Consider the following 26523-nt stretch of genomic DNA (forward strand, 5'->3'; position numbering starts at 1 on the left):
AGCAGAGACCAAAAGGCCATTCATTTATGTTTGCTTTTTTTGTTAGTATTTTTTTTCTGCAGATATGGAAGAATGTAACATTGTTCCTGCAGAGTCATTACAACATGTTTGCTTTGTACTTTTAAAAAATTCTGATAAGTGTAAAAGAATCTATTTCTCCCTGTTGTTTTCTTTGAGCTTTTTTGTCCCTGGGGAAAAGGTTATTTGTTTCTTACATAGAATTTTCATAGTCCAGAGAATTGAGTCTTGGACCTAGAGTCAAGAGTACCTGGGTTTGCAGTCACCTCCATACAACAGGACTTGATTCAGGCAAGTCACTTAATTTCCCTAAATCTTGATTTCCTTACCTGTAAAATGGGCCTGTCTGATTCCCTATGTCACAGGGGTGTTGAAAGGAAAATATTGTGTAAATTTTAATGTTATAAATGTTTAATATTTAAATTTTAATGCTATAGAAATGTGGGTTATTATGAGTCCTCCATGCAATTTTTTACTTTCTAATGAGAATGATTCCTTGTCTCTGCTCTAAATATCTGTATTTCCCCAGATGTGTCCCTCCTCCCCACTCCCATCATTTTGTGCTTATTTTGTGTTTCTCCTATTTTTAATTATTTGTGAAAATCGCCAGTAAAACGGAAGCTCCTTGAGGGCAGGAACTGTCTCACTTTCGTATTTGCATCCCCAAAGCAAGTACAGTGCCTGTCACATAGTAGGCTTTTTATTAAATGCATTTTAATATGCATTTATTTAATAATTGCAATAATAATATATTTAATAAATGCACTTTAATAAATACAATAAAAGTTAAATAACTGGTAATGGTACAAAGTGGGTCTCATGAGAAGGGATTTCAAGTTCTTCCTTGTTTTCTGCAAATTTAATTTTGAGATGTCAGTTAATTATCTCAGAAATAGAGGGAAGACGAGCTTCTCCCATAAAGGAAGCTTGATTGGCACTCAAGGGTCATGTGCAAAGCCAGAATGGGTCAAAGCTTCAGGAAAAGGCAGCCTAGGACAGTGGAGAAAGGAATGGAGCTGGTGTCCAATAGCCCTGGGTTCATGTCTGACCTTTGCTATTTGCTACCTATGTGACCTCAGATAAGTTACTCATATAGAGAGGTTTGGATTGCAGTGCATCCCATAGAGTATAAGATGAGCTTCCTTGACTACTTCAGGCACTGCCTCAGAACTGAAGGATGCTGACGCTGTGGGATGATGAAGCAATTCCTTTGTCGATCCCTTGGTTCTACAATGGCAGTAAAGGTGTCAACATCAAGATTGGCCAATGAGCCAGGAGGAGTAGCCTGCTTAGTGGCTCTTAAAGGAAGAGATCAACCCTCTTCCCATAGGTCAAGGTCAGGACTCCTCAAGCCCCTCCAGGGTACTGCTCAGCCAGCACAGATATGGAAAACCAACCTCTCAAGCATGACAATCAACATGCATGCTGACTGTATTTTCTAGAGGCAACAGGGTGCCCTTGAAGCTTCTTAATCAGAAAGGAGATATGGTCACTTGTGTTTTAGGAATATCCCCACATATGTAAGCATATGTAAGTGTATAAGTGATGTATAGTTCATCCAAGATACTGGTTTTTCATTAGGGATCCTACAGAGTTTCTTCTTATGGTGCTAATAACTGTTAAGTGACTCCTTGATCAAATTTGAGTTCTGCCCTCATCATTCTTTCCAGGTCTGTTGAAATACACTGACTAGCCCTGAAAAAAAAACCAGTAGAGAGGTGTGTAGCTAGGTGGCACAGTGGATAGAGCACCGGGCTTGAAGTCAGAAAGAACCAAGTTCAAATCCAGCCTCAGATACTTACTAGCTGTGTGACCCTGGGCGGGTCAATTAACCCTGTTTGCTTTAGTTCCTTATCTGTAAAATGAGCTAGGGAAGGAAATGGCAAATCATACCAGTATCCTTGCTAAGAAAATCCCCAAATGGGGTCACTGAGAGTCAAACATGACTGAAATGACAACAACAAAGAGACAGGGCAAGAAGATAATTGGGTCCTAATTTATTTGGCCTCACCTCTAAGATACAATCTGGGTTTGGCTTAAGGTATTCATTCAAGAAGGGCATTTGTCTTTTCTTCCCTAAACATCTACCACAGTGTGCATTTGAGTGAGATCGGTGCTACCATTGATAATAACTCATGCAACATAATAGGGAACCACTAAGGTTTTTTGAACAAGGGGGTGGACATAGTTGGCTACAGCGCATGTTGCCTACCCAAAGGAAGAATCAAGACTTGAGGACAGCATTCAAATGTACACACGTGCACTCGAACACACACACACACACACACACACACACACACACACACACACTGTTTCTACTATTGAATTCTACCAAAGAGAGGAATGTTGACATTTCGTTACATCATGTTTTATGCCATTATTTATATGGATCCATGAGCTTTCCAAGGTATGCCTTTCTCCACCTGTGAAGGTTGCCACTCTTCCAAACCCTCTCCACTTCTCTTACTCTAAAATACTTTGGCATCATCTCATCCTTTTGCCCATCCCAGCCAAAGAGGTGGCTCTTCTCTTCACCATGGCCAACACTTACGTATGTGCACCTGATCCCATCCCTGCCCACTTCCTCCAGCAGATTGCATCCCCACCTCACATCTTCAACTCTTCCTATCTAGTTATGCCTTCCCTACTGTCTTTGATCATCTCTGTCTCCCCCATCCTTTAAAAAAACTTTCACTACAATCTCTCTTCCCCTCAAGCTACCATTCTCTCTCTCTTCCCTTTCTCAAACTCCTTGAAAACATTGTTTGCTTTTACTGCCCCTACCTCCTCTCAGTCATTCCTCAACCCCCTCTAACCTGGTCTCTAGACTTATTACTCTTACCCATTTGCTCTATGCAAAGTTACCAATTAGTTCTTTTTTCCATTTAATTTTTATTACTTAACTAAAATATCCAATGGGCAGCTAGGTGGTGCAGTGGTTTGAGAGCCAGATATGGAGGCAGGAAGCTCTGAGATCAAATTCAACCTCAGACACCTACTAGCTGAGTGACCCTGGGCAAATCACTTAATTTCTACCTCAGTTTCCTCAACTGTAAAGTGAGGCTCATAATAGCATCTGACTCCCAGGGCTGTTGTGAGGATCAAATGAGATAATATTTGTAAAGTACCTGGTGCCCAGCATATTTTCTCTCTCTCTCTCTCTCTCTCTCTCTCTCTCTCTCTCTCTCTCTCTCTCTCTCTCCCTCCCTCCCTCCCTCCCCTTCAAAACAGAAGAATTCCAGTTGTGGACTTACTATATTTTAAGTGAATATAGGTACATTATGCCAAAAGAATAGAAGATAAATTAATAGCTTAAGTATTATTTATATAATATCTAAGTCTGCATGGTATCAGACTAACTGTAGAAACACAGTTTTCCTTTTGTTTCTAGATGAGAGCGGCAAAGGGAACTCTGGCGGATTGGAAATAAAAATCTCTTTGCCTAGTGCTGTTGCTGCCCCTTCACACAGCACATCAACTTTTTTCAGGGACAAAAAGTCCCCGATCTTGACATTAGAAGTGCTCACATGTTACCATAGCCCTTGGATGGAGGACTTCCAAGGATGATGTGGCAGGTGGCTGCTCTTGCCATCTTAATGTTTTGAAAAAACCAAGGATACCAATGTTCAAATCAGCCAGAACTCTCTGGGTCTGGGTCACACTTTCTATGGCAAATCTAATTTTTCATTTTTTCCTAGCAATTTTTTCAATTGCCTTAGAGAGGGTGCCTCCCTCCTTACATTTGCATTTTCTGTAAATATTTTAGGAAAAGATCAAGTCTAGCCTAATGAAAGCAAGGGCATCCTCTACTTGAAATCTGAGAATAAAAGCTTTAATAAGTAAACAGCTTTTGTTGGAACGGTTTCATACTTGGTTTCTTTACAAGTCCTGATTTGTACCTTTGTTTACTGTTAAAATTCAGTCAAAAGGCCAGCTAGGTGGCTGCCCTTAGAGTCAGGAAGAACTGAGTTTGAAACCTGCCTCGGATACTTTCCAGTTGTGTGACCCTGGGCTTGCCACTTAACCTCTCTGTGCCTCAGAGTCCTTATCTGTAAAAATGGAGATAAAAATAGCTCCTACCTTAACAGAGCTGTTGTGAGGATCAGATGAGTTAATATATTTAAAGTATTTCTCAAATCTTAAAGTGAAATATAAATGCTAGCTATTATCATTATTATTATTATGTTAAATGCTCCCTGAAGTCCCAAGTGTGCTAAAAACAGATGTAAGCATTTTCGTCCAGTTCTCTTTAAAAGGGGTAGATCTGTTGGCAGGTATCAGAAATTTTTCATTTCACTGCTGATTCCTGAGAATGTGTCTCCAGGTGGAGGAGGAAAATCAGGCTTCCTCTGGGGCTTGGACAATATCTCCTATCTGCTGCTTTTGACACCTTTGACAACCCTCTCTTCCTCGATACTCTATCCTCGCTGGGTTTTTGCTATACTGCTCTTCCTGGTTTGCCTCCTGCATGTCTTCTCTTCTCCTTGTACAGTCTCTCTCTTGGTAACCTCATCAACTCTCCTGGGTTTAATCACCATTTTATACGCATGCCTCTCACATCTGTATACCCAGCCCCAGGATCTCCCCTGAACTTCAGTCTTGCATCCCTAACTGCCTGTTGGGCATTTCAAACTGGAAATTCCAGCAGCATTTTAAATTCAAAATGTCCCAAACTGAATTGATCATATTTTCCTCCAAATCCTCCCTTCTTCCAAACTTTTCTCTTTCTATCAAAAGCACCATCATCCTTCCAGTGTCTCAGATCCTAGACTCCTCACTCTCCCTCACACCATATATTACCCTGTGGCCAATCTTGTTATTTTCCCCTTTATAACATTTCTTGCATCTGACCCATTCTTTCTATTCCCACAGTTACCACCTGAGTTCAGGCCTTCATCATATCTCACCTAGATTATTGCCCTCATCATATCTCACCTAGATTATTGCAATCTCCTGATGGCTCTCCCTGTCTCAAGTCTCTCCCCACACCCGTCTATTCTATACTTGTTGCTATGGTGTTGATTTAATCGTGTCTGACTCTTCATGACCCCATTTAGAGTTTTCTTGGCAAAGACACTGGAGCAGTCTGCCATTTCCTTCTCCAGCTCATTTTACAGATGAAGAAACTGAGGTAAACAGGGTTGAGTGACTTGCCCAGGGTCACACGGCTAGTGTCTGAGGTCAGATTTGAAGTCAGGTCCTCCTGACTCCCTGGGGCCAGTGCTGTATCCACTGTCCTACGCACTGCTACCAAAGTAGTCGCTGATCGATTGATCGATTCTTAACCTCCCATCATACCCAGAGCACTAGAGTTCTTTCATTAACAACATTACTATGAGTATTCACAATTCTTCTCTTAATGAATTCTGTGGGATAGATCTCAGTCTTCTCATTTTTTTTTTGTTTTTGACTAGGGAGTTGGGAAGCTCCATAAGGAGAAACCATTTTTTATGTAGTAAAGCAGAAATGGAACTGGGAGCAGAGTCCAGAAGTATATCTTCTACACCTCAGCATGGTCCATTTCACTGTCAGGCAATGAAGTCTTTCCTGGTCTCCCCTATTGTTACTGCTTCCCTCTGAGATAACCTCCCTTTTATACTGGATATATCTTGTATGTGCAAATACAAGCTGTGTGACACTGGGAAATTCACTTAACTTTTCATGTCTTAATCAATTAACAACCATGAATTAAGCACATACTGTGTACCAGGCACTGTGCAGATATGTCATCTGTAAAAGTGGGGATAATGATAGCACCTACCTTATAGGGCTGTTGTGAGGTAGTTATTTACTTATGGCCTGCCTCTCTCCTTCAAAACTGAAGAATTTCAATTGTAGCCCTACTAGAGTATAATTGAAAATAGGCATATTACACTTAAATATTAGAAAATCGATTAATAACTTATATGTTATTTGTGTACAAAAACTGCAGCCAGCTTGGTATCAGATGAATTAAAGAAACATAATTTCTACATAGAATCAACTCTCTTAGAATGTGGGCTCCTTGAGGACAGGGACCTATTTTTTTTTAATCCCCAGCACTTAGCACAGCACCTGACACATTGTAAACACTTACTAAATGCTCATTGCCTGCCTGACCTCAGAGGACTTTCCTGAGAGAAGCTGGAGAAGGCTGAGGTTGAGGAAAAAGTTGGGGTCTTCCTCTGAGCCCTTCATGAGCTTCCTGGAGTGCTCTGGTCAGTGTGAAGTCCCACCATTACCTGATCATTGTCAAGTTAATGAGCCTACTATCAAGTGCCTACTATGTGCCAGGCACTGTATTGAGCACTGAAGATACACAGGAAGTGGGGAAATTTTCTTTTAGATAGTCTGTTCTTCTGGTGCTAAGATAATGGAGTGAGAAAGAACCCTCTGAAGACCTCCCAAATTCCCATCCAAACACCTAGAGAACCACCTCAGAATAGATCTAGGAGCAGGGCAGCAGCTTAGCAGCCTGGCAGGAAAGGCTTGTCTCACTGGGGTGGGAGGGGAACCAGGTTCAAGAGCAGCAGCAGCAGCCAGCCTCACAGAAAGGGGCCTGCAGCAAGGCTCCAAGACTGGTGATAATCCTCCAGCTGCCCCCTAGACAAGAGAGCAGTCTGCACCATACAGCAAGGTCCCACCCCAGCAACCTCACCCCCAGCACAGACTACCAGCAAGGCCTTGACCCTATTGCTGAGCAGTAGTGAAGCCCTACCTTTCAGCTGACCAGTAGCAAGACCCCACCCCTGGGGCCTGCCAGCAGAGAGACACTGTCTCCACAGCAACCCAGCAGCAGGGTCACACCCCTGGGGCTGGCTAGCAGCTAAACCCCACACCCAGGGGAAGCTGACAGGGAAGCTCCATCCCCAGTAGAAGCCAGAAGGATAATCAACCCTCCAGTGAAAGCAAGCTGCTAAGCTTTGAAGCCCAGTGAAAGCCAACAGTAAGACCCTGAGCCCCAGCACAAAATGCTTGGGACAGAGCAGGACCAGAGCGCAACTCTCACATAAAAACACCAAGTCACAAAAAAGGAAGAAAAAATGAACAAAAAACAACAAAAACAACAAAGGACTTGAAAGTTACTATGGTGACAGGGAGGATCAAGGCATAAACTTAAAAGAGGACAATAGCATCAAAATGACTACATGTGAAGCCTCAAAGAAAAATGTAATTTGGTCTCAGGCCCAAACAGAATTCCTGAAAGAACTTTAAAAGGATTTTAAAAAGCAAATTAGAAACATAGAAGAAAAATTGGGAAAAGAAATGAGAGTAATGCAAGAGAATCATGAAAAAAAGAGTAGCATGGGAAAAGACATATAAATTTTTACTGAGGAAAGTAACTCCCTAAAAAGTAGACTTGACCAAATGGAAAAGGAGGTACAAAATCTCACTGAAGAAAATAATCTTTAAAAATTAGAATTGAGCAAGTGGAAGCTAATAACTCTGTAAGATATCAAAATACAATAAAATAAAATCAAAAAAGTAAAAAAAAAACAGAAAAAAATGTGAAATTGCTCATTGAAATGACAATTGACCTAGAAAAAGATTCAAGAGAAATAATATAAGAATTATTGTACTACCTGAAAGCCATGATTTAAAAAAAATCCTGGACATCTTTCAAGAAATTATCAAAGAAAACTCCCAGGAATATCATCACTAAATTCCAGAGTTTACAGATGAAGGAGAAAGTACTGAAAGCAACCCAAAGGAAACAATTCAAATACCATAGAGCTACAGCAGAATTATACAGGATTTGCCAGTTTCCACATTAAAGAACAGGAGAGCTTGGGATATGATATATCAGAAGGGAAAGGAGTTAGGATTACAATCAAGAATCACCTACCAAGCAAAACCGCTGATATCTAAACCAAGAAGAGCCAAAACAGAGAAAGAAAATTATAGTCCAATTTCATTAAAGAATATTGATGCAAAAAAATTTAAATAAAATACTAGCAAAAAGATTACAGCAATATGTATCACAAGGATCCTACACTATGACCAGGTGGGATTTATATCAGAAATGCAGGGCTGGTCCAATATTAGGAAAACTATTAGCATAATTGACCAAATCAATAACAAAACAACAGAAATTATATGATTATCTCAATAGATGCAGACAAAATACAGCACCCATTCCTATTAAAAACACTAGAGAGCTCCATAAATGGAGCTTACCTTAAAATGATAAGTAATATTTATCTAAAACCATCAGCAAGCATTGCCTGTAATGGGGATAAAGCTAGAAGCCTTCCCAATACAATCTAATGATTCACAGATGCACTGTAATCTGTATTGTTGGAAGGGCTTTCCACTAAACTTCCTTTCACTAAATGGATATTTAAACTGATGGATCTTTCCTGTATTCGTGTTTTAGTAACTATAGGGAACTGAATAATTGGGTTAAAAAACAAACAAGCAAACATCAGGGGAGAAATCTTTAAGAAAATCAGAACCTTTAAAAAATACTGATGCTGAGTGAGGGGAGCAGAACCAGGAGATCATTATACACGATTACAGACACAGTATCTGTAAGGACTAACTTTGATAGATTTGGCTCCTCTCATCAATGCAAGGTTCAAAGACGGCTCCAAGACTCATTATGGAAAAAGCTATGCACATCCAGAGAAAGAATTATGGAGTCTGAATGCAGGCTGAGGCAAACTATTTGCTCTCTTTTTTTCCTTCTTTTTTGGTTTCGTTTCTTCTTTCTCATGATTCATTCCATTGGTTAGAATTCTCCTTTACAACTGGACTACTATGTAAATAAGTTCAATGTGAAGGTATAAGTAGACCCTACATTGGATTACATGGCCACTCAAGGGGACGAAGGAGGAGAAGGAGGGAGAGAAAATTTGGAACCCAAAAACTTGTGGAACTGAGTGTTGTAAACTAAAAATAAAAAATAAATTTATAATTGAAAAAAAAGTAAATCTAGAACCAGCATTACTTGTAGTGGGACTAAGCTAGAAGCCTTCCCAATAAGACCAAAACTGAAGCAAAGATGCCCATCATAACCAGTATTATTCAATATTGTAGTAGAAATGCTAGCAATAGCAGTAAGAGAAGAAAAAGAAATTGAAGGAATCAGAATGAGCAATGAGGAAACAAAACTATCACTCTTTGCAGATGATAATATTATACTTAGAAAATTCTAGAGAATCAATTAAAAACTACTCGAAATTATTAACAATTTTAGCAAAGCTGCAGGACACAAAATAAACCCACATAAATCATCAGTATTTCTATATATTACCAACAAAGTCAAGCAACAAGAGACAGCAAGAAAAATTCCATTTAAAATAATTGTAAACAATATAAAATACTTGGGAGTCTGCCTGCCAAGACAAACCCAGGAACTATATGAACACAACTATAAATGACTTCACACACAAATAAAGTCAGATCTAAACAATTGGAAGAATATTAATTGCTCATGGGTAGGAGCCAATATAATAAAAATGACAATTCTACCTAAATTAATCTATTTATTCAAAATGTCATACTAATCAAACTATCAAAAAATTCTTTTATAGAGCTGGAAAAAAAAATAACAAAATTCAGCTGGAAGAACAAAAGCTCAAGGATATCAAGGGAATCAGTTTTTAGAAATGCAAAAGAAGGTGTTCTGGCTGTACCAGGTCTCAAATTGGATTATAAAAACTGTATTATTGATTATAAAATCAAAACAATCTGGTACTGGCTAAGAAATAGAATGGTGGATCAGTGGAATAGATTAGGTACAAATTATATTATAGTAAATAACCATAGTCATCTAGTATATGATAAACACAAAGATCCAAGCTTTTGGAACAAAAACTCATGATGTGAAAAACACTGCTGGGAGAACTGGAAAACAGTATGGTAGAAACTAAGTATAGACCAACGACTCACACTGCATACCAAGATAAGGTCAAAATGGGTATATGATTTAGAACTTAAGGGTGATACCATAAGCAAATTAAGAGAGCATGGAATAGTTTATCTGTCAGATTTATGGCTAAGGAAAGAATTTAGCACCAAAGAAGATCTAGAGAACATTACAAAATGTAGAATAGATAATTTTTATTTCTAAACTGAAAAAGTTTTTGCGCAAACAAAACCGCTGCAACCAAAATTATAAGGAAAGTAGAAAACTGGGGGGAAAATTTTGTAACAAGTATCTCTGATAAAGGCTTCATTTCTCAAATATATAGAGAACTGAGTCAAATTTATAAAAATATTACAAGTCATTCCCCAATTGATAAATGGTCAAAGGATATGAACAGGCAGTTTTCAAAGAAATCAAAGCTATCTATAGTCATATGAAAAAAATGCTCTAAATCACTATTGATTAGAAAAATGAAAATTAAAACAACTCTGAGGTACCACTGCACACCTATCAGAATGACTAATATGATAAAAAAGGAAAATGTTGAATTTTGGAGGGGATATGGGAAAACTAGGACATTAATGCACTATTGGTGGAGTTGTGAACTGATCCAATCATTCTGGAGAGCAATTTGGAACTATACCCAGAGGGCTATAAAACTGTGCATGCCCTTTGATCCAGCAATACCACTTCCAGGTCTATATCCCATCTAAGACATCCAAAAAAGGGGGGAAAGGACCTATTTCTACAAAAATATTTATTGCAGCTTTTTTGTGATGGCTAAGAATAGGAAATCAAAGGGATGCCCATCAATTGGGGAATGGCTAAACAAGCTGTGGCATATGATTGTAATGGAATATTATTGTGCTGTAAGAAATGACAAGAAGGATGATTTCAGAAAAAAAAACATAGAAAGACTTATATGAACTGATGCAAAATGAAGTGATCAGAACCAGGAGAACGTTGTACACAGTAACAGTAATATTGCTTGATGAAGAACTGTGAATGACTTTGCTATTCTCAGTAATACAATAATTCAAGACAATCCCAAAGGACTATAGATAAAGCATACTATCTGCCTCCAGAGAAAAAACTGATATTGATTGAGTACAAACTGAAGCACGCTATTTTTCACTTTCTTTCATTTTTGTCCTTTACTTGAGTCTTCTTGTACAAATAACTAATATGGAAATGTTTTACATAATTGCACATGTACAACCTATATCTGATTGCTTACTGTCTCAGGGAGGGGAGATGAGAAAGGAAGGAGGGAAAAAATTTTGGAACTCAAAATTTGAAATAGAGGCATCCAGACAGTGCGCCGGTCTGGGAGAGCACTGGGCAAGCAAAATGCTGGAGCAGGAACAGGCCCAGGGCAGAAGTACCGGCTACAGCCCCAATAGAGCCTCAGGCCTCTCAAGCCAGGACAGGAGTCTGTCGCAGCACAGAGCCTGCGACTGTGGGAGCAAATAGCCTGGAGGCCTCCAACCCACAGTCTTTATAAAAGTTTGAAACTAGCATCCTTGAACTTCCAGGAGCCATGATGGCCAGGTAAAACAGCTCTCATCCCTCCCTTGAATAAACCCAGAGAATACTACCTCAGGAGAAACAGAGGAGCTAGAAGGGGGGCTTCAGTAGTGAGAGAAGTTGGGGAGACAGCCCTGCTTGTGGTGGTGGAAGGAGACTAGTGCAGGAAGAGAGGTGTCCCAGCAGCCCTCACCTCAGTAGAACAACGAGAGTAACAGAGCCCCGGGCGGGGGGGGGGGAGGGAGTGGAGCTAACAAACATCATTGCCAGGACCCCAGACGTGGCTTTGAACAGCCAGGGGAAGTGGAAGACACCAACACAGACAACAGCTGATACCATCCCTGCTGTAGAACAGTCCTAGGGGGAAGAGGAGACTCCCAGCTGCCAGATCACCCCTCCCCCACACCTCACGAAACCAGAGGCCATAGAACATAAAGCTAGATCCCAACACAAGAAACTTGGGACAGAGCCCCCTGAGCCTCAGAAACAGAGATCCACTTTAGAAGCCAGGAGGAAAAAAACACCATGAAAAAACATGCTAAAAAGCCAAAGACCATTGATTTGTATTATGGAGACAGGGAAGATCAAAATACCAATTCAGAAAAGGAGAGCATGGACACCATACCCACATTTGAAACCTCAAAAGGGAAAATAAACTGGTCTTTAGACCAAAAAGCATTCCTGGAAGAACTCAAGGAGGACTTTAAAAACCAAATTTGGGAGGTAAAAGAAAAAAAATGGAAAAAAAATTCACTGAGGAAAACAAGTCTTCAAAAAGTAAAATCAGTGAAATGGTTAAAGAGAATCAGAATGTAAATGGAGAAAACGTCTCAGTGAAAAGTAAAATCAACCAAATGGAAAAGGAGATAGAGAAGCTAAAGGAAGACATACACAGGATAAATCGGAAATGATCTCATAGAGAATTGTCACTGTTTCACTGTGGGAAGAGGGGAGGTCATGAGTAGAGTGCTGTGGGGGACAAAGCAGAGATTTTCTTATGCTTCTTTATCAAAGAGAATCAGGGAATCAAGGCCCCAAAATTCTAGAAACAGAAAGAGCAAAAATTGGAAGGGGTTGACTCTTGAGACCCAGTTGTTGAAGGAAGCTGTAGGAGCATCATAGATGTACAGCTAAAAAGAACCATAGAGATGTTTTAGTTTAACCTCTTCATTTTACAAATGACAGAAATGAGGCCCAGCAAGTGACTTACCCAAGGTCTCACATAGGCAGCAGAGTTGGAATTTGAATCCAGGATCTGTAACTCCAAATCCAGGACTCTTTCCACTGTATCAGCTCCATTTGTGTGGTATGGATCAGTGTTAATTTTTTTAAATTTTATTCATTTTGATTGTTGTTCCTCTGTTCTTGAAGAGGGCTAATGATATCAGGAGGGTGATGTCTTGGCATGCAAGTGAATAGGATTTAAGTGAAACAGGGTGGTTCTAATTATCAGCCTCACTTTTGCCTCCAGAGTCATTGGAGTCCAGTGGCAAGACATAAGTCAAGAAGACCAGCAATGGCCCTGGATGTAGTGGGAGACCTTGGTCTTTTTAAGCTGAGGTCTTTCCCAGTTCTCAGTTTGTCTAAGGTAACACCCATTCAATAATTAAAGTCTAGGTAAGAATTCGGGGAGAACATTCATTTTGAACTTAAACACAAAAAGACTCAAAAAAGGGCATTTCCATGTACACCACATAACATAAAAAGAAGATTCAACATAAAACCATGAATTTCCATTTCATATTGTTTGCTTTTTTGTAAAACTATGTAATAAATACTTCCCATCATTTTCAAAGCTACCCAGTTTTTCTGTGCTTCCTTCTATGTTTTCTTTTGTTAGCTGCTGTGCACTTCGTATTTTTTTCTCCCTCCCTCCCCATCCCATCCTAGAGAAGGCTACCATTAGACATGAATATGTATATTTGTGTAAAACCATACTGTACATACTTCTATTTTCCAGTTCTTTCTCTGAATGTGGGTAGCATTTTCCTTCACAAGTCCTTTGTAATTGATTTCAGTATTATAATACTCAAAATGACTTAGTTGTTCAAAATGGTTCTTAGAACAATATTGCTGTTCCTGTGTACAACGTTCTTTTGGTTCTGCTCATTTCACTCCACTATTTCATGCAAATCTTTCGTGTTTTTCTAAAATCATCCTGCTCATCTTTTCTTATAGCACAGTAGTGTTCCATCACAAACATATACCACAACTTGTTTAGCCATTCCTCAGTTGATGGGCATCCCCCCAATTTCTAGTTCTTTGCCACCACAAAGAAAGCCGCTATATTTTGGAACATATAAGTTCTTTTCCTTTTTCCCTAATCACCTTGGGAAACAGACCCAATAGAGGTATTGCTAGGTCAAGGGGAATACACAGTTTTATAACTCTTTGGGCATAATTCCGGATTGCTCTCCAAAATGGTTGGATCAGTTCGCAGTTCCACCAACCGTGAATTAGTGTCCCAATTTTTCCAAATCCCCTCCAACATTTGTTATTTTCCTCTTCTATCATTTTAGCCAATCTGATAGGTGTAGAATGCTATCTCAAAGTTGTTGTAATTTGGATTTCTCTAATCAATAGTAAGTTAGAGCATTTTTTCATATGACTATATATAGTTTTGGTCTCTTCATTTGAAAACTGCCTGTCTATATCCTTTGATCATTTATCAATTGGGGGATGACTCTTATCCTTATAAATTTGACAAAGTTCTTTATATATTTGAAACATGAGACCTTTTTTCTGAGAAAGTGTCCATAAAAATTTTCTTTTAATTTTCTGTTTTCCTTCTAATCTTGGCTACATTGGTTTTATTTGTACAAACTCTTTCTGATTTAATGTAATCAAAATTGTGCATTTTATACCTCACAATGCTCTCTATCCCTTGTTTATTCATAAATTCTTCTCCTATCTATAAGTCTGATAGGTAATATATTCCATATCCTTCTAATTTTCTTATAGCTCCCTTTATATCTAGGTCACGTATCCATTTTGACCTTATCTTGGTAAATGGTATAAGATATTGGTCTATGCCCAATTTCTGCCAGACTGGTTTCCAGGTTTCCCAACAATTTTTACCAAATAAGCAATTCTTATCCCAAAAGCTTAAATCTTTATATTTGTCAAACACAAGATTACTATTATCATTTGCTACTGTGTATTACATGTATACTCTGTTCCACTGATGTACCTTTCTATTTCTTAGCCAGTATCAGATAGTTTTTATAACTACTGCCTAATAGTATGGTCTAAGATCTAGTGCTGCTAAACCTCCTTCCTTTACATTTTATTCATTAATTCCTTTAATATTCTTAGCCTTTTGTTCTTACAAATGAATTTCATTATTTTTTCTAGCTCAGTAAAGTAATTTTTGTAATTTAATTGAGATAGTGTTGAATAAATAGATTAGGTAAAAATTGTCATTTTTGTTATATTGGCTCTGACTATCCATGAACAATTAATATTTCTCCAATTATTTAAATCTGACTTTATTTGTAGATAAAGTGTTTTATAATTATGTTCATGTAATTCCTGGGTTTGTTTTGATGGGTATACTCCCAGGTATTTTATACTGTCTACAATTATTTTAAATGGGGTATCTCTTACTATCTCTTCTTACCAAGGTTTGTTGGTGATACATGGGAATGCTGATGATTTACATGAATTTATTTTATATCCTGCTACTTTGCTAAAATTATTAATTGTTTCCACTAACTCTTCAGTTGAATCTTTAAGATTTTCCAAATTTGTCATCATATCATCTGTAAAGAGAGATAGTTTTATTATCTCATTGCCCATTCTGATTCCTTCAATTTCTTCTTCTCCTCTTATTGCTACTGCTAGCATTTCTAATACAATATTGAATAATACTGGATATAATGGACATCCTTGTTTCACTCTTGATCTTATTGGGAAGCCTTCTAGTTTAGTCCCACTATAAATAATGCTGGCTCCAGATTTACTTTTTAAGAGTTCTGATTTTCTTAAAGATTTCTCCCCTTATGTTTGTTTGTTTGTTTGTTTGACCTCATCCTCTAGTTCCCTATAGTTAGTAAAACATGAATACATGAAAGATCTGTCAGTTAAACATCAATTTAGTGAAAGGAAGTTTAGTGGAAAGTCCTTCCAACAATGCAGATCACAACCCTTCTGTGAGTCATTAGGTTTTTGGGTATCGATTAAGAGCTGGAAGAGCCTTTAGAGATCACCCCTCATTTTACAGGTGAGGAAACTCAGACTCAGAGAGGTTACATGACCTATCCAAGGCTATGTAGGTAGCAAGTAGGAGGGCTAGTGTTTGAATCCAGGTCCCCTGACTCCAAACTGCTATTTTTTTTTTCACTGTACCAGCCAACCTGGGGCACATAGAGACTGAGTCCCGTCTTCATCATTTCCAACTCAGTCCTCTGACCATTAGGCAACACTGCCTCTATTTAGCAGGGGTAAAAAATCACCTTAGAAATGTCCAAGAAAAAAAAAAAAAAAGAAATGTCCAAGAAAGTCCGTGAGGGGGCAGCTAGGTGGCGCAGTGAGTAGAGCACCAGCACTGGAGTCAGGAGTACCCGAGTTCAAATCTGGCCTCAGACACTTGACACATTTACTAGCTGTGTGACCTTGGGCAAGTCACTTAACCCCAATTGCCCTGCCTTCCCTTCTCCAAAAAAAAAAAATAGAATTAAAAAAAAAGTCTGTGAGGTATTTCATGGAGAACAGGGGAGGGGAGAAATTAGGGGTGAAAGCTGAGATTCAGAGGCGACAAGGAGGCAAACCCTTGGCCTTGTAGGTGAAGGACAGCAGCCCAGATCCCCTTGAGCCAGAATCAAGAAATATCTCTGAGAGTTTAACAAGGACAGAACATTCTGGGTGACATTGTTCTGTAAAACTTAAAGCCTGATAACAAGGTGAGTTATTATTATTATCACCTGTCTTTATCTCTGCATACCTTTCTGTTCAGTCACTGTCAAGGACTGCTAGGGTTTATTACCAGGGCAAGGAGCAGTTGTTAATTTCCCAGTCTCTAGGTGGGGTCATTTATTTAAATAACCACAGTGTCTGCCTGTGTGTCAGAGATCCTGGGAAACTTTCATTGAATGTCTGTGTTTCTCTTAAGCTTGAAGTGGTCACTTAATTTTAAGATATCTATTGGATTTTATTTCCCAAAAGAGTTGGAGCAAAGTATAGATTAAATTGAATATTTAAACATCTTTAAGATGAGACACTTAAAAGATAAAAACAAACCAGAGGCCATCAGAAGGAAGCAGAAGAAGTAGATATTCCCAGCGAACAAGGTTGATCAGATTACAACACTTCAGCAATCAATTTGGCTCTCTGACAGCTAAGCCTGTCAGAGAAAGGGAAGGTTGGATTCCATAGTTTTTGCTTTCTGACAAGAGATAACTTGCAACTAATCATCATGGAGACATTATAGATAGAGAACTGGAAAGTATCTGGGAGCTCAGTGAATCCAATTCTTTCATTCTGAGTCCCCAAAAAGTCAAGAGATTTGGCCAAGGTCTTACAAGTTAAATGAATGGCCACCATGATTGGAAATCAAGCCTTCTGAGCATTTAATTTTCAGAAATGAATTTTTCTTGGAACTGAACTCAAGCAAGAATAGACTGAGTATACTGTGGCACATGAATGTAATAGGATATCATTATGTTGTGAGGAAAAAACAAAAGTGATGGATACAGGGAAAAAATGGAAAGACATGATACAAAGTAAAATTAACAGAACCAGGAAAACAATATACTCAATAACTACAACAACGTAAATGAAAAGACCAACCATAAAACAATTAAAATTGAAAGCTGTGGAATTATAATGACCAAAGACTTCTGGCTAAGCTGGCTGCAGACTGCCCAGCCCTCACAAACTTATTCTAGCAAAAACCTGAAATTTGCTCCATGATGAATAATGATTAAGAAATTCAGTGAGGAATTATAGGAAGTGACTGCTTCCACCCTAGAACAGTGCAAAAGGTCAATTAGAAGCCACAGGCAATAAATAGGGTGATGGTCAGGAGGGCAAGAGCCAGCCAGGGCAAACAAGCCCACAGGCTTCCAGGGACCAGGGACAGGGGAGAGACATGTATAGTCTGTGACACTCAGTGTCCAGAGGCAGAGAAAGAGGAGGGCCCTTTCAACTGCTCCAACAAATGTATCTTCCTAGGTTTCTCTTGGGTCTTGTATTTGTAATGCAAAGCTCTGGTCTTTTCATCAGCCTCAGGATGGTCTGAATCCCACAGGATGGAGGTGGCACTTAGAAGTCTCAAGGAACAGCAGTAACCAGGGTGACAAGGTCAGGGAAGGCATTCAGAGGATCCAAGATTCCTGACACTCTGTTCTGAGACACCACTGAGTGCCCTGAAGACCCAGCTCCCTAAACTTCAAAGACTTAGAGGAGCCTAATCCTAGGAGGTAGAGATCATTGTCAGAACCCAGGTGATCCAGGGTGAGACCAAGCAGAGCCAACCACTCCACCCAGTGTCACACAGGCGGCAAACAATGGGCACAGCATGGCTCTGGAACAAAGCCCCATTTGGGGGACTAAGGCTGGGGAGAAAGAAATCACTGTCTTGAAAAAAAAAATTCTTGAGAATATAGAGTTGGCCAAAAATCAACCTTAGAAGAAAAAAGGAAGTCCATAACAACTGAAATCAGGGCCAAGAGAAAATCATGGATTTTCCACAAGGACTTACATGACTACCCAGAAGAAATTAAACAAGATATTAAAAATGAACTAAGAATTATAGGGTAAAGAATTGGAAGGAAAATAAATACTTTACAAGAGAAGGTGGGAAGTCTACCTAAGAAATGGAGTCCCTGAAAACTAGAACAGACCAAACAGAAATCAATGACTTTATGGGACAACAGGAAATATTAGAACAAAGTAAAAAGACTGAAAAACATAAAAGAAAGCATAAGATATCTGATGTAAGAAAACACATGGCTTTCAGAAAATTAAATGATTTAAATTATTTCTCCTGACCTGTTTTATAGGTCAGCTATTTTTTAAGAAATCTGAATACTATATTCAAGAAATCAGAGATGAAAACCATACAGTTCTATTAGAACAAAAGAGCAAAGTGAAGAAAGAAGGACTCTACTAATTCATTTTCTGAAAGGAGTTCTAAAAGGAAAAGTTCCAAAAATGTTATAACCAAAACTCAGAGTTCCCATATCAAAAAAAAAAGTATTTCAAGAATCCAAAAAGTCCAAGTACCAAGTGACCACAGTCAGAGTCACGTACGACCTGGCAGCTTCTACTGAAAACAAGAAGAGATGTTGGTTACAATGGTCCAAAAAACAACATAGAGGCTTATAACCTGCAAAGTTGAGAATATACCTGCAACAGAAAAGCAGACCTTTGCTGTAATACTTTTGAGCACTTCTGATGAAAAGACTAGAGTTTTGAATTACAAACACAAGAATCAAGAGAAACCTAGAAAGGCACATTTTTTTTTGAGCAATTGAAAGGGATTCAGCAACAACAACAGAAGACTTAGGGGTCTATAGAGGGCTATAAGAGGGAAAAGAGAAGACAGGGTAAAAGGAGTGCGTGGGTGTGGAAAGGAGGAAAAAGGGGGTGGGATGTGATGTTTCTTATAACTGAAATGCATGAGAAGTAGAACTTAAGGACACTAAAGAAGGAATGATGGGAGTGAGCATCAGACAAATCTCTTGCTTATCTGAAACAGACAAAGGATGGTCGAACACCCCCAAAGAGTCAGGTTTAGACATACAATGGAAATAAGCAGTGATGGGGACAAGGCATTAAGAAGAAGGGAATAGTCACTAGCAAAATGAACTTCTTGATTGGGGGATCAGTGAAGCGGTGGCAATTAAAACAAAAAGGAAAAGGAAAAGAACTAGAACCAAAGAGAGTGCTCAAGTGGGGAATGACTGGATAAAAGGAGGTAAATTAATGTAGTGGAATATTGTTATAGCATAACATAGGATGAACAAGATGACTTCAGAGTATCCTCATTAGTATGAACTGATGCAGATTGAAATGAGCAGAACCAGAAGAGCAAAATATACGAGGACAGTAACATTGTATAGAAAAACAACTTTGAAAGACTTAAGAACTCTGATCGATGCGATGACTAACTGTCTCCAGAGGACCTATAATGAAGCATGTTACTCATCCTCCTGATAGAGAGGTGATGGGCACAAGGTACAGAAAAATGGATTTCTGGACATGGCCACCATATGGATTTGTTTTGCTGAACTATGCTTAGTTGATACAAGGTTTTTTTTTTCTCTTTTTAATGGGAGGATTAAAAAAGAGAGAAGGGTGGTTAGCAAGTGATGCCAAAAAAAAAGGAGGGTCATTGAAACTTTTTTTAATGTGAAGAAGAGAAGGATTTTTCAGAAGAAAGCACAGACAAATAGGACAGTTTTGAAAGTAACTTTGGGAATTTATTATATGCTTTTAAAAAAAAAGCAAATAGTATGAAATACACATTCGTCATTTTACATAGAATCTTTTTGTATGTTCTACTCTGTGGATAGTGCTTTTTTTACATTTAAATTCAGAATTTTGAAAATTAAAAAATAAGGACACAGGAAAAAACAATTTTAAAAAGTTATAATGCCCAAGCCTGGCTCCAAAGCAGAGATGAGAAAATGCACGTTTCTCTCTTCTTTGCAGTGGTAGAGAACTAGGTGTCAGACTTGGTTGATATGTTGGGCAGCTTTTCTGGACCCCTTTTCCCCCTCTTTTAAATCTTTATCATAATATACGGCTCTCTAGTAAAGTCCTTTTGGGAAAGGAATATTGAGAAATGTAGATTATACAAAAGTGAAAGTATGTGGGGATTTGGGGAGGGTTTAGGAGAGTCCTGGATACATGATTTCATTGGCTTAGGAAATTCCTGGCAAGGAAACCTCTTTGACCATAGCAGGTTGGCAACTGCTCTTCCAAAACAAAATATATCAATAATTTTCTAAACAGAAAAGACTGAGTAAGTCCTTGTTTACAAAGGACATTGAGAGACATAGTGGGTGATATCTCAACCACAGCTCTATAGAAGCTACAAGAACCTGGTACAAATGGAGAGTTCTCACTGGCAAGATCCTATTGGATCCATTGGTGAGAGGTTATCATGTCCCTCAGTGCAGATGTTTCTTTTAGGGCCCGAGTTAACCCGGCACAGGCACAATCTAACTTTATGCAGGGATAGAACCAGGAAAATTAAACAAACAGATGATCATTGTCAAGCACTGAATGTCTTAAGCAAACTGTCGATAAGCGCTGTATGTCAGTCTTTTCATGAGCAAACCCTCTACACGAGGACAGATATTTGTATACTGCTGATTAAAAGGAAACCTGTATGCTTTTGATATCAGATATGAGGAAAGCAGAGTTGATATTCTGTTGTGGAAGTCTGAGAGCCAGGCTTGCATTCTTGCCCAGAAAGAAATTGAAGACATAAGCAACAGGAGTACCTTAAAGAGATAGCCCTTTTTTTTCAAGAAGTTTTTCATCTTCTCAAACTCTGACACTAGTGTTTGGTTTGCACCACTGGTTTCTATGACTGTAAAACATGGAAACTCAGTGTCTCATCATAGTGTGGAAATGACCCTGGTTCTCAATGTTTACAACAGCAGAGAGCTCTGCCAGGTCCTACAAGCTTTCAAATGAGGATCTATTCCATCAACTGCAGACCATGCCTAGCCACATTTACAGAGGCTCTTCACTTTTGTCACCTAAATTTACTAAATTTACTCTTTGCTAATCCAACGAACATGTCCCATCCAATGAACATCCCCCATCCAATGAACATTCCCCCATCCAATAAACATCCCCTATTCAATGAACATCCCCCACCTCGCCAACCATATCACAAGCTGTCCCTTCAACACAGCCTCCTGGGATCCTAGCTCCCCTCTGGGCTAAGCTTACATAACATCTCGTGCAAAAAAAAAAAAACCCCTTTCTAATTCCAGCAACTGCTGGAATGTGTCCTCTTCCCAGCAAATCCTGTAGTTCATTCCCACTAGAATGTAATCTGCTTGAGGTCATGACTTCTTTCCTCTCTGTCTTTATCTGCCCAGTCTAGCACAATGTCTGGTATATAGAAGATACTTAATAAATGCTTGTTGGATTGAATTAAATTGAATCACCAGAAGGTTGGCCACCAAGTGATGATGTCTTCTAGCCATAGAAACTTGGTAAAGAACATGTACTAAATTGGGAAGGATTTGTCACCTGCCCCTCAGAGAGCCAGAACCAACAAAACTGAGGTGTTGTAAAAATGAAAGATAGCAACAAGAAATTATTGTAAAAAAAAACTCCGTAAGACAATTTCTAAGGAAACTGGGAAGCCTATTATGAACTAACACAAAGTGAAAAGAAACAGGAGAACAATTTATACAATGATAACATCAAAGGGAAAAGCAATTTGAAAGACTTTAGAATTCTGATTAGTGCAATGATAAACCATTAATCCAGAAGAATAAAGATGAAACATTCCACTCATCTTTACAGGAAGGTAATGGACTTAAAATAGAAAAGCAGACATACATTTTCAGACCTGACTAATGTGGGGATTTGTTTTGCTGGAATATGTAGTTATTTTTTTTGAGAGCTTTGTTTTTCAGATTTGATTGTTCCTTTATTTTAAATATGCTCAATAAGGGTGGGAGGTAATGTCAAGGACAAATTCACTTTAAAAAAATTTGTTGGTTAAAAAATAAAAATAATAAACTATTTTTAAAAGCAAAAGCTGCCAAAACTTTTAAAAAGTGAAAAAAAATCCAATAAATTCAATCTGGGAGTAGTTGATTCTAAGCTGCTTTATCTGGTCATTGTCACTTTTTCAAGGGACAATACTGTGCCTCAGATACCTTCATGGGTGGGTCAGTAAAGTAAACTGAGATGGAAAAAAGTCCTGGCTGATTGTTAAGGGCACAGGAGGGCTGACAAAGGAGAGACTTTTAGATATTGAAAGAGTTTTTTGTTTCCCATTATGATTTAAGAAGATGCTTCTAATAAATTGAGATCATCCCCCAGGTCCTTAGATCTTTCTGGTTCCAGAGATAACCAGATTCAAAACCCTCTTCCCAAGTTCCTCTTTGGCCCAGGTCCCCTCCTTGGAAAAGTTCCTGCATTTGAAGTAGGGGCTTTGTTTACCTTCGTGCTAGTTCCCTCTTATCTTCTCTCCAGTCTGCAGAGTCTCTAATCTCCATCCTACCCAGCTGGGAGCTTTGACACTCTGCAAATTACTGAACTGGGGCCTTTTACTGCTGTTTTGTTGGGGGAGGAAAAGGAGGAGCAGCCTTGTTTTCCTGGAAGAAGTCCTGCAATTCTTATATTCTAGGAACTGCCTCTCCAAGGAGGTATTTAAAGAACTAGAGCCTTATCTCTTAGGTTGTCTGGGGAAACAGTACCTGTGTTGATTCAGGTGACATAAATGAGCAAACTCCATTCCTAGTAATAGCTGATGCTTAACTAGTACTTTGGGATTTACAAAGTGCACTTCGTTCTTTATCTCCTTTAATTCTCTCAATGAGGAATGTTATTATCACCCCCCTTTTACAGATGAGGAAACTGAGACTCAGGTGAAGTGAATTGCCCAGGTTGCACTGTTAGTAATACCTGGGGTGGGATTGGAATCCAGGTCCCTTTCCCCACTCCAAGTCATATCCTTTCCACTATAACACACTGCCTCACCCCTACCCAGAAACCAAATTGGTATGACATGGACTAATGATGACTTTTGTTACTCTGAATCCTCTCCCCCACAACCCCCAAACAAAAAACCAAATAAACTTTTTTATGTAGTCTGACTTGAATGGCCCAGGTATGAATTATTAGTCTAACTTGGGGAGGAGAAGAAAGGGGAGAGGGACTTTGAGACTCTTTTTCTTTGGTGTAGAGAACTCACCATAGTAGCAGCATTTGAATCTAGGTTTTCTGGGCTCCAAGGCTGGCTTACCCACTACCCCATCACAGCCTCTAATTAGCCTTACATAGATAAGTCTATAGACCTTACGGAATGTTGACAGAATTAAGGGTGAAGGGACAGCTTCTCTCTTCATTCCATCCACAACCAGTGCAAAAAGTACTGTTAATTACAGAATATTTCGTTTTGTCCCTACTGTGTCCGCCATCTTTCTTTCCCTCTGGTGGCTTATAAGAAAGTTCATTCTTTGAGTCAGAAGTTTAAAAAATTAGGATGTCCTTGGATATTTCTAGTGCACTGGAGTAACCCAATCTTGGGTTACTTAGGCTAAAATGTGTGTGGGGGCAGAGGGGATGTTTCAAAGTGACTTGTCTATGGTCATTTAGGCATTAAGTGTCACCAGTGGGATTTGAACTCCCTACCAGATTTCTACTACTGTTCCACTCAGGGTCAGGCATCAGAAGATACCCATCATCCATACCAATGATGTTTTCATGACTCTTTTCAATCACAAACAACAACTCAGGGAAAACATGAGTTGATGCATTAAGGACCTTAGATTTTATGGATACAGGAACTCCCACATGTGAGAACACCCTCTATAGTGGTAAATGCAATCTAGCTGTGACTTTATAGTCTTAGAGAGTTTCCTGAGGTTTAGAGAAATGACTAAAATGACTTTCCCTTGATCTCATATCTAGGAACTATCAGGGGCAGGATTTGAATCCGAATCACCCTGCTTCCAAATCTAGCACTCCATCCACTACTTCACATTAAGTGGGAGCAAAGACAGAGTGAAATAACTCAACTACAGAATGACAGGTTCAAAACCTCCCTAGTACAGTAGTCTGCCCCTGGGGAGAATGTTCCACCACCTGGCAGCTATTTGGGATATTTTCTCCAGATGTTCAGGCATATTTCATCTCTTGTTGATTTCATTCTCTTCCTGCAATCTACACGCCCATCCTGGGTCTTCAAATGACAGCCTCTGCCCTCACTCCACCCTATCCCTCACCCCACTTCTTCATATGTCCTGACCTCTCCCCACCCCAGGCAAACTGCAAAGGCAACGAAAAGGCAGAAGGCCCTTTGTCAGCCAGCAGGACGGTGGGGGCAGGGAGGACCATGACAGATGGGAATTGTGGGACAAGTTTCTTCTGCAAGAGGCAGGCAGTTCCCAAGCCCTGTAGCCAGAGATGATATTGACATAGAAAGACATATGACTCACCGTATCTGCATCTGTACTGGCAAACCCCATTCTTCCCTCCTAGCAGCTCAAGAAAGGAGTCAAAATAGCTGTTGACTGATTCAAAGCTTCCCCGGATGTGCCGAAGACCCCAGTCGGAATAGGATTCCCCAGGTTCGGAGGTGGCTTCTTCACTCTGGGCCACACAGCCCCTTAGACTCAGCCACAAGAAGAGTGCTCTGATAAGTAACTTCATTCTGTAGCCAAGTAGAGAAGACAAGTCCTCTCCCTAGACCCCAGCCAGCCTGCTGGGAAGCCCAGGTGCCCAATGACCAGGCTGGGTGGTACTGAAAAAGCTTCCAAAGGGGATTATCGAGAGCATTCAGCTTAGGTGCTCCCCTGTGAGGTGGACTTTAAACACTGCTGCGGTAGCTGGGCTGAGATCAAGGCAATTACAAAGAGTACAAAGGTCAGGTATGGGAGGGCCCTTCAAAGTTGGATTCCAAAACAGGTAAAGGAGGATTGACCAATCTCTGAAATGTAGGGGCCAGGGGCGGGCTGAAGATAGACCTCCTCCCATAGCATGCCCTCTGTGTGGTCATCTAGTGGTCACATGTTAGAGTTTACTTGCCTCTCTGACCTCATGTATTCATTCCCTTGGCCATGAGCTCCAGACCCAGCTGTGTCCCTCTGGATGGAGTTCCAAGGGTGACCAGAGAACATGGATGGCTGTTTACCACATGGTATGGTCAGAAAAGCAATTCTGTATAAAAAACATTCAGTGTTGCTGGTGGCTCTAGAATACCTTACTCTGAGGAAGGGGTAAGTCAGAATTGGATGATTTATCTGTCTTCATCACTGATTAGCTAGATGGCTCAAACAAGTCACCTAATCTCTGTGTCTTATTGCGCCTATCAGTAAAGGGGCCCCTTCTGCCACTCTCAATTACAAGCATACTTTCCATGACTTCTAAAGTACCTTCCAGCTCTAAATTTAAGACCCTTTGGCCATCATAGAGGGGAATAGAGGAAGGAAAGTACCAGGAGAATTCAGAAAAGGATTCAGAAAAGGTGAGAGGCCTTTTCCTCTACTAAGCAGACTATTAAAGCCAAAGGACTGGTTTATCTGGAAGGTTTTTGTAACTTTGGGACACCTGTACATTCTAATCTGAAGCCCCATGGCTAGACGCCATTTCCAGGTCGGCATTCCGGCTTTCATTACACAAAGGGACATAAATTCCCTTCATGAGACCGCTGGGAAATAAAAATAATACCTTCATTGATCAAATGAATCTTTTGGCCTCTCTCAACCATGCCTAGAAAACCCCATCGGAAATAAAGGATTGAATTTCATTATCTCAGATAAGGAATCCCTCTGTTTGAGGGAAGAGCACCAGAATTGCTCTGAAATAGAGACCTCTGGAGCCCCAGAAGGGGGGGAATTGCTGCTAGGCAATATTCCAGAGTAATAATGATACCACCTTGTGTCCCACAGCATTTTTAAGTTTTCAAAGTCATTCATGACCTTGCTTCAGGAAGGCTGACAAGCTTCATGCAGAGAGCCGGATGGCTAGAGCCGATGGATGGAGACTGTACTTGGCACCTGGGGCTCAGATCTCTGGGTTCAATTCCCAAACCAGACCTTTACTAGCTGTGTGAACCTGGGGAAGTCACAGATCTAAGTTTGGTGTTAATAATGACAACTATCTCACAGGGTTGTTGTGGAGATCAAATGAATTAATGTGTGTAAAACACTTTGAAAGCTATAATATATACATGTATATGTGTGTGTATATATATATATACACACATACATACATACATATATATGTCAGCCATTGCAATATTAATGCTGAAAGAGATCATGGTGTACTGGATAGAGTTGGTCGAGAAGACCTGGAGTCAAGTGCTGCCTCTGATGCATCCTGGTTGTGTTACCCTGGACAAGTCCCTTAACCACTCAGGGTATTAGGGCAATTCTTTATGACAGTTAAGTCGCAGAGAAGATGCTGACCTGCACTGGCAGAAGGCA

The 26523-nt window shown here is 39.6% G+C and overlaps 1 protein-coding gene across 2 annotated transcripts in view; it reads right to left on the reverse strand.

Annotated features, from left to right (window-relative positions):
- Nucleotides 1–24955, reverse strand: part of PLA2G12B (phospholipase A2 group XIIB) — a 37276-nt gene extending 12321 nt beyond the window's left edge. Inside the window, exon 1 of one of the 2 annotated variants that reach the window (XM_036736903.1) lies at nucleotides 24535–24955. In XM_036736903.1, coding sequence (XP_036592798.1) covers nucleotides 24535–24748 — 214 coding nt within the window. In that variant the 5' untranslated portion in view covers nucleotides 24749–24955. The remainder of the gene's footprint in view (nucleotides 1–24534) is intronic. The other variant, XM_036736904.1, reaches the window with a different exon arrangement.
- Nucleotides 24956–26523: the final 1568 nt, after the last annotated feature.

The sequence above is a fragment of the Trichosurus vulpecula genome, chromosome 8, assembly GCF_011100635.1.
Source record: "Trichosurus vulpecula isolate mTriVul1 chromosome 8, mTriVul1.pri, whole genome shotgun sequence".
Taxonomy (NCBI): domain Eukaryota; kingdom Metazoa; phylum Chordata; class Mammalia; order Diprotodontia; family Phalangeridae; genus Trichosurus; species Trichosurus vulpecula.